This window comes from Anas acuta, chromosome 1 (genome assembly GCF_963932015.1).
Source record: "Anas acuta chromosome 1, bAnaAcu1.1, whole genome shotgun sequence".
In the NCBI taxonomy this organism is placed as follows: Eukaryota; Metazoa; Chordata; class Aves; order Anseriformes; family Anatidae; genus Anas; species Anas acuta.
Genome location: NC_088979.1, coordinates 125,104,768 through 125,113,553, shown reverse-complemented (window position 1 = coordinate 125,113,553; position 8,786 = coordinate 125,104,768). Strand labels below are relative to the sequence as shown.

The following is an 8,786-nucleotide window of genomic DNA, read 5'->3' as shown; positions in this document are numbered from 1 at the left end:
TGATCCCTTCCGATCTCCGGCTCCATATCAGCAAGTCACGTGCCCTAGTGAGTGTGTTTATTATTATTTATCCCTTTGCTAGCAAATACCAAAAGCACAGGCATTTTCACACTCGTTCTCTCTCACCAGGGAAGGACAAAAACACCACTAATGTGTCTTGTGAAGCTGCTTGAAAATGTGCAGAAGGAGATGGTCTGAGCAGCAGTGGTTCTGGTCTTCATCTGTTCTCCTTTGCCTCTGTGAGTTTCTTTTTTGCAACAAGCCTCTTGTGCAACTTCCTGACAAGGAAACGATGAAAATTTGTCATCTCCATGTGCTGTGGGGAATACCCCAGCTATGGCTCTGTCTGCACATCACATTCGGTTCCGTGCAGACTGCCTGGCACTGAGGGAGCTGCCCTAGCTCCTCCTCCTGCAGGAGGGCTGTGCTTGTAGCCATACCAGTAACGTGGACGGACTCTTGGTGAAGAGCGATGCTGTGGCAGCGATAATGAACCAGCAAGAGAGAGTCAGTCCTGGGACTGCAGGTAACCATAAAGCCTTCCTTTCTGCCCTCCTCTAGGAGAAGGAGAAGGTGGGGGAAAATACGGGGCTGGGATATATCAAGGGCATGGTACCGTGGCTGGCTGTGTACCAGGAGAAAGACCCAGTGCCCATTCTCGGGGTAGAAACCATCTCTTCTGCGTGTCTGCTGCCAGACACCGAGCTGGACTGTGAGTCCTTTGAGTAAGTGACCACTCGCTGTTGCGTAAAAGAGGCTGGGGGCCAGAGACCAACTAAGAGTTGGGTAGCTGAGAGACAGAAGCTCCAGAGAGAGGTGAGGAGGAAGGTTGGTATTTTTACCGTGCTGGGCAGCTAAACACCACCACTCTCTCACTCCCCCTTCTTAGAAGAGGAGGGGAAGAAGTAAAGCAAAGAACAAATCACCGGTTGAGATAAGGATAATATAATTAAAGAATAATAATAATAATAATAATAATAATAATAATAATAATAATAATAATAATAATAATAATTATAATAATAATAATAGAAAGATTCTTATGAACAAAACAATTTAAATAAAAGAAAAAAAAAGAAAGGGGGAAAAGGGAGGAGGAAAGGAAAAAAAGGGAGGAAAACAAACAAATAAAACTAATGAAGGCTATGTGGAAGTGTAGAGGAAAGAAATTACTCTCTACTTCCCACAAATGGGCGATGTTAGACCACGTCCTTGAAGCAGGGCCTCAAAGCACTTAGCCAGTGTTCGGGAGGAGGACCATCATTTTCACGAGAGCCCAGCCCTCCCCTCTTCTTCCTGTTTCCACCTTTTATTGCTGAGTGTGACATCAGATGGTATGGAATATCCCTTTGGTTGGTTTAGGTCAGCTGCCCTGGTGATGTTTCTCTTCCCACTTTTTTGCCCACCCCTAGGAGGGTTAGAGAGAGGCCCGATGCTGTGCCAGCACTGCTCAGCAGCAGACACAACACTCGTGTGATACCACTGCTGTTCTAGCTACAAGTGCAGAGCACAGCACTGTATGGGCTGCTGCAGGGAAAGTTAACATCCCAGCCAGACCCAGTACAGAGGGAGGTAGAGAAAGAGCATTCAGTGAAACACAGGGGTAAGGGAGGGCAACCAGGAAGGTGTGCAGGTCAGGAAAGAGGTGCGACGGGAGAAGAAAAGTAGTGCAGCTTGGGAAGAGCGCAGCTATGGCTTTTGACATGAAGCAAGAGGGCAGTCCCCGTGTTGCCCTACGCTGCAGGTGTAACCCACTGCCAGTGACAGACAGCACGAGCTGGTTACAGCGCCTGTGGGACCTGCCAGGCCTTGGGACAGGGTTATCAGCAGGCTGTCAGGGCACGCAGCCCCTTGGATTATCCTGCCCCCCGACTCTGGGCCGGGGATTTCCACTCTTGCCTTGTGTTTTGCAGCCCCAGCAGAAGGGAGCAGCTGTTCCCGCCTGAGCCCCTGGGTCTTCCTCGTTTCTGCCCTTGCCGTCAAAACTGCCCTCATGACCGTCGTCCTCGGTGGGTGCCAGGGTCCCTTTACTTCTGTGGGGAGGAAGGGAACGGGGCCTGAAGTTGCCTGGTGTCAGGTGGACAAAGAAAACCCCAGCCTCTTTGCCAGCAGGCGACTGCCCTGCACCCAAACAGCCTGTTCTGCTGCCCCTTTCCCACGCTGCCTCTTAGCTGGGGAGCCGCATCCCTTGCACAGTTAGCAGGTAGTGTCCTGGCAGGGCCTTCCCACAGCTCCTCTCACTTCCCAGCTGCCGAATACAGCCAGTCCTGGGTGAAACCCATCAGTTCCTGCCCTGCCACTGCAACAGGGCCGAGAAGTCTCCTTAGTGCCAGACGACATCTGAGCAGGTTCCCCGAAGGCTGGCTGTTGGCTCTCAGTTCTCCTGGCCGCATTTGTGGTGTCCCTCAGAGCTCCTCGTGGCCCTGTTGCAGCCGAGGAGCCAGCATGATCTCCCTGGACATCCTGCTCCCAGGGCTGCCCACGGTTGAGCAGAGTGAGGCGTAAATCCACCAAAATGCTCCAGCTGCATCCCACCCACACCGCCTGGAACAAACAGAAGGGAAATATGTTGTGTGTAGTGTCCTGGAGTATCGTTACTGCTCTGCGATAACTCTCCTGTGGCGTTCAACTCCCTTGGGTGAGGCCTCAGCACTCAGCAGTTCTTCCCCTTCTTGGTATGCGTGCAAAGGGTGCTCTAAAGATGCAGAACACAGGCAGATTAAGAGGGAATGCAGATTGATATTCCACCTTTACTGGGATGGTCTCACAACTTCTTTGACCTTTTCCTGATCCCATCCTCTAAGGGTGTCTTAGCTGGGCTTTGTCAACTGGGAAAATGAGTCTCAGCCAGCTGAGGTGAGGGGGGCTCATCTGATCAGTGTTTGCCCAAGGGAGGGAGTGACCCGTAGTGGGGAAAGCTGTCTGCTCTTTTCCTCCAGGATACAATTTTCAGAGCTTGTTGGTGTAACCGAGTCTCTGAGGGAGCTCTCAGCCAGAAGGTGGAGGGCAGGACAGCTTGCCCATGAGTGAGGATGAAAGGATGACAGTAGCGCCTTCCTTCTCTTTCCTTTCTTCCCAGTTGTTCTCTTTCACAGGAGCTGTGGCCAGTACAAGACTCTACCCGAGAATGCTCAAGGGTGGCACTGCATCCCCAGTGGATCTGCAAGCCAAAGTGAGTGCTGCTAAGAGCCTTGGGAGTGACACTGAGCACGTCCCCCACATTTATTCTGGTGTAAGTCAGCCTTTGAGTTTGGGAACGGGATTGTCAGCCAGAGCTGGATTGCCCTAGGGAAGGAAGATGGAGACGTGAGGAAAGAAAATGCTGTGTTTTACAGTCTGACGTAGGATACTCTGAAAACATGTCCTGGGCCAGTGGAAGGGGGTGGGGTTCTCCATGTCCACCTTCTGATCACTCGTCCCATTCTCTGCCCACATACAGCCCCTCAGCTCCAGTCCAGTTCACAAATCTAGCCAAAAGCACTTCATCCTTTTGTAAGGGATGGTTCAAACCTGTGCTCTCCAGTGCCAGGTTTTCTGTTTCTACAAATGTAATGGTAAACATTGATCTAATACAGAAGAACACAGGTAAATTAATATTTTTTTTCTACTTCTTCCACTCCTTGGACTGTTCACTCTCTCCATTTGGTGCCAAGAAGGGAATCTGAGACAACTGCTTTGACCCTGATTAGATTTAAACTGTGTGAAATGAGCAGCTTTTCATTTCACAGAATCACAGAATTGTAGGGGTTGGGAGGGACGTGAAGAGAGCATTGGGTCCAACCCCCCTGCCAAAGCAGGTTCCCTAGAGCAGGTTGCCCAGGTAGGCATCCAGGTGGGCATTGAATATCTCCAGAGAAAGGGACTCCACAGCCTCATGAATGGAAGCTGGGAGCTTTTGAAGAGTGTGAGCCCTGAAGCCTGCATCTTCACTCTGCTGGGTGAGAATATGTGAGTGCAAGGGGCATGGTCAAATATATACCTGTAGGTACTGGAAGAACTAAGCACCTGCCCAGGCAGAAGCATTGCAGGCAGGCAGGTTCGTTGCTTTTCATGTGGTTCTTGCAGCACAAGAATTCTTTGCTTCTGGTTTTGGTTCCTCTGCGGTCTTGTTTTGGACCACAGCCTCCTGGGCCTCTCCTCCCTTCCCTGTTCCTTTCATTTTTCTGGTCCCATATCAGCAGCAGCTGGTTACAGCATTTGGCAGTCGCACCTTGATTGCATAGATTAGCACAGGGAGCCCTGGAGAGCTCCTGTGTGGGGAACCCAAGAAGACAGTCCCTGTGAGGTCTGGCATTTAGGGCAAGCATCTTCAGCTCTGCTCAGTGTACCAGAGTGTCTTTATTGGTTGACTAGATTGGAAGGACTTGTTTGTTGGACATGTTCCATATTGAGCTATATTCTGTGTGTGATAGAAACAGCTTACAGATAGAGGTATATATAACCTGAAAAAAGATAACCTCGTGCTTAAGAGAATGTGCCCATGCTTTTCAATCCATCGTGCGACTTTCTGCGTGCATGGCAAATTTCTAGGAAAACATGCACGGCTTGTGTAAGAAACTACCAGTGTTGGCAGTGAGGCTGCCAGCCTAGTTTACTGTGTATGTTTGTTACTGTGAATGAGATGAGAGCTAATCACTTGGACAATGCTTTTCTGATGTCAGTGTCCCCAGAGGAGTGTTGCCAGCTACTTCCCATCTCACTTCCTCAGGAACGGTAAGGCAGAAAGTGCCTCTCCCCAGTGAGAGCTTGAATGGGCACGATAGAACAAGGGAAAAAGCTCTTCAAGCAGGGCCCCTGTGACAGCAATCTGTCAGGCTGTCAATGGTGCTGTTTGTGGAGCACAGAGGAGAGCATTTACCGCAGTCCAGAAAAGAGGTGCAGTTCAAACCCCTTCCCTGATAATTGGGGTTCTGCGCTGAGCTCACTGAGAAGAGGCACAGCGCATCTTGTCCAACACAGGCTCTTCTTCCCCTACAGAGGACAGCTGGAAGTGCTGTCCAGAGGGCTGGAGACCCTTTCAGGAAAGCTGCTATTACTTCTCAGATGATCAGATGCCCTGGAATGAGAGCCAGCAGAACTGCAGTGGGATGGGCTCCCAGCTGGTGGTGATCAATACAAAAGCAGAGCAGGTAAGTGCAGGGCTGGGAGAGGGCCAGAGCAGCCTGGAGACAGGAGTGCCTGGCCTGGGGGGGCCTCAGAGCCCCTCCTGGCTCCTGCAGTGGAGGGGGGATGTCCTTGCTGCATCCACTCAGCACTGGCTCCAGTCTGCCACCAGCTCCACCCCACTGGGACTCCTGCTACCTCCCTCTGTTCAGTCCTGAACCTCATGGACGTTGTACTCTCCCTGATTTCCAGGCTTTCCTCTATAAGGAAATGGGAAGACAGTTTAAACACCAGCGAAACGGAGTCATTTTATACATCGGTCTGAGGGCACAGGAGGTGGGCCAGTGGCGCTGGGCAGACCAGACTCCCTATAATGAAACAGCAGCGTGAGTATCCCATGGCGGAGAGGGTTTGGTGTGGCTCCGGGTAGTGCAGAAGGGTGGAAGAGATGTGAGGGTGTCTGATGAGCATGGGAGGGATATGCCATGGCTGTCTGTGAGAGGACAATGATGGAGCCGGCAAGGGCTTTGTGGGATACCAGGTTCCCACCGATCCATCCATGCTGGTTAGTGGTTAGCGATAAATTATCTGTGACATGGCCATGGGTGCTGTAGGCAGAGAAGAAGCTGCATTTCCTGATGAGAAATACATGAATTCATACAGGACAAGCCTTGCCTGACCTCCGTACTGCCCCACCACACACATGTGCAGGTGCAGACATATGGTCCATGTTCCTGTATGTGTGCAGGTGTAGGCACATGCTGGGCCAGTGCTGTCATGCTGCAGAAGCAATGGGGTGCTGGAGAGATCACCAGGGCTTGTCTTGCAGATGTTTCTTCTGGAAGAGACGCATCCCCTGCTGGCTGTGAAGTGCCTGGGGTGAGCTGTGGTGAGCAGCTCTGCCCACCAGGACTGAACAGCTCCCTGCTGTGTTGGTTCTAGGAAGAAGTCAGGTTTGCATGTAAGACTGCTGCCAGTGGGATTAGCAGAGAGAGAGGAAGGGTACGACTTCTGTCCATCAAACTGCATCTGGAGTGTCTCCCCTCCAAGCCTTGTGTTCCAGGCGTTTGGCCTTTTCCAGCAACGTGTTTGCAGGGTGCACAGGGAGTAACATGTCTGTCTCTCTCTCAGGTTCTGGAGGCCTGGGGAGCCAAGTAATAAACCTGCAGAGATGTGTGTTGTAATCTATCACAACACAGAAAATCTCTGGAACTGGAATGATGTCCCATGCACAACACGTTCTTATCGGATCTGTGAAAAAGCAGCAGTAACTCTATGATGGAGGAATCCTCATCCTGAGATTAGCAGCGAACTGGGAACAGCAGAGGGTTGTGTTGGGAGGGGTAGGAGAGCCTTGGAGCCTTTATATTCCCTCTGCTGGTGGGATGATGAGACTGGGAGGGATGTTGCTCTGTGCCCAGCATCCCTTGTGCATGTGTATTTCTGAAAGTACCCCTGAAGTAGAAACAATAAATGCTAGAAGATCTCTGCCTGTGCTTTCTCAGGCTGACCATCCCATCCCATGGTTGGTGAAGACAAATTTAGCAATGAAAGCTCCAGGCAAGCATGGCAGGTGAAGGGTCATATCTGTATGGGAAATGGGCCAATGCCATTCTTTCAATGCCATTGCTTCCATGGGACTGACACAGGAGGGTTCAGGGTCATCAAAGCAGTTTCTGAGCTCTTTTGTCATCCTCTTCTCTCTGTGTGGGTCTGGCAGCTGCTGGCTGAAAAGAGCTGGAGCTCTCCTGAAGGAAGAAGATGCAGGAATGCAAGAAGGATGCTCAGAGCTGCTGTTCCCTTTGTGTCCTTGAGAAGAGGTGTCTGCTTCTTGCTGGGTCATAGAGGGTCCTGTTCAGCATTGGTTTTGCTGAACAAATACTGATTTCCTGTAAAGCAGAAAATACAATATTATACCGATGAAAAAGGCTCTGGGCTCACTCCCCCTCTCTCTCTTTCCCTCTCTAAGCTGAGGTAGTTTGCACATGCACGTGCTTCATACCAAGCCTGTTGCTGTGCCAGCAAAGAGCCAGAGATGACTGCAGTAGAAGTTGCATACACCCAGTGAGTCTTAACGCTTCAGAGATAACCTGTGTGTAACGGTCCTGTCGCACACAGCCTGGGCTCTGGGAGGGACCGGGCACAGGAAACCAGCTGTGGGGTTTTCATATGTTGCCATGCTGAAGGTCTTACCTGAGAGAGAAACAGGAGCGTGTGCCAGGAGTCTAGCCTGCACATGGTTGACCAGGTATGAGGACGTGGCCCCAGCAGCAAAATTAGTAGGTCTTTTGGTCACCCTTCCCACCTCAGAGCTAATCCTGGACTCAACAGATGCAGCGGGCGTCCTGGGAGGCTGGCACCTCAGTGGGCCCTGTCAGGGCACACCTGCCCAGGATGGATGATGCTGGAGAAGAGGCAGGGAGAGGCAGGGCGGTTGCTGCCCGTGAGGGCCCCTCCAGAAATGCAATGCACATTGCCTTCACTTCCACCCGAGTCTTGCTGCAGACCGTGTGCCCCTGTGGCTCCCATCCTTCTCCACCCCTTTCTGTTTCCTGGTCCCTATGCCCCCACCTCTGTTTGCCTCGGGAAGCATCACCTGCCTCGGTGCTCCCAAACAACCCGTGCCAGTTCCCCAGGCAGCGCCGATGTGCATCTCCTGGCTGTGTTCTTCTGTCCTACCTATAACGTGAGCCGTCCCTCTGTGTCCCAGTGCAGGGGAGAATTTGTACTGGAGAAAAGGTGGCTGACCAGGAGAGTTGGCTTCCTAAACCCATCCATGGGAGTCGTTGTGTGGGTGGTGGCAGAAGCTGCCGAATGCCATAGCCCAGCAGACACAAGGCAGCTGCATTGCCATGTCCCTAGGTCCAGGCTGTAGCGAGGCTGAGTGTGTGCACCAAACAGGCACAGCTGCACACATTCACACAGCGTGTACGTATACAGGTACAAGTATGCATAGCATGCAGACAGACAGATGAGCGCTGCTGAAAAGCACTTACACACTCAGCACCAGCAGCCTCACCCTACTGCCCTCCCTGGCTGCTCAGGTTGAAAGCTTGTTAGCGGAGAATATACACTTACATATATGCAGTATGGATCCCTCCAGGAGCTAGGCTTAGTCATTGAGTATCCAGTAGCTGCACCCTAGATTGCAAGGTCATGCAAGACCCCTGTTGCTGAAGTATTTTCTTCTGTTCACGTCCCACTGATCTTGTTGTATCCGTGCTGTTCTTGTTGGCTCTTCTCTGTACTGCGAGGGTCTGGGAAAGTAGACTCAAGATTCTCTGGGGCCTCCAACTAGCATTTCCTAGCAATGACCTTGGTAAAACCAAGTACCACTGTCTTCAGTGGTTCAGGGACAGGCACGAGAGACCCTGGCAACTCTGCCAGGTTGGAGCATCTATAAGCAGAGTTGGATGCCATGGGCAGGCATTCAGCTGTCATTCCTGGCAGTAAGCGGTACAGCAAGTACACACCCACAGCTTCAGCAGATGCATGTGCCTTTGAACTTCCACAGCAGCCCGTGGGTCAGCAGACTGCATGAAGTAGTGTGGACGCACACAGAACCTGCACCAGCAGCAGGAAGCCCCTGTAAACAGGGGAAGCCACACGCCCAGAAAAGAGGATGTGTTCTTGTAAGCTGCACTTCCCGCTGCGGGAGTGAGAGCAGGGTCAGGAGCTTGTGC

At 51.7% G+C, this 8,786-nt stretch overlaps 1 protein-coding gene across 1 annotated transcript; it reads left to right on the top strand.

Moving 5' to 3' along the window:
* The first annotated feature begins 299 nt into the window (after window positions 1-299).
* LOC137865689 (C-type lectin domain family 4 member D-like) lies at window positions 300-8,506 on the top strand. Its single transcript, XM_068700970.1, has 6 exons — window positions 300-526; window positions 1,914-2,009; window positions 3,080-3,172; window positions 4,978-5,129; window positions 5,356-5,489; window positions 6,235-8,506. The coding sequence occupies exons 1-6, from the start codon at window positions 490-492 to the stop codon at window positions 6,380-6,382; spliced, it is 660 nt and encodes a 219-aa protein (XP_068557071.1). The 5' UTR covers window positions 300-489; the 3' UTR covers window positions 6,383-8,506.
* The last annotated feature ends 280 nt before the right edge of the window (window positions 8,507-8,786 follow it).

What these genes read in the sequence shown, in the direction of transcription:
- LOC137865689 (XM_068700970.1), top strand. Translation starts at nt 490, where the DNA reads ATGAACCAGCAAGAGAGAGTCAGTCCTGGGACTGCAG. An exon ending in CAGTGGATCTGCAAGCCAAA is followed by an intron (nt 3,173 to 4,977) that starts GTGAGTGCTGCT and finishes CTTCCCCTACAG; the next exon opens with AGGACAGCTGGAAGTGCTGT. An exon ending in TCAATACAAAAGCAGAGCAG is followed by an intron (nt 5,130 to 5,355) that starts GTAAGTGCAGGG and finishes CCTGATTTCCAG; the next exon opens with GCTTTCCTCTATAAGGAAAT.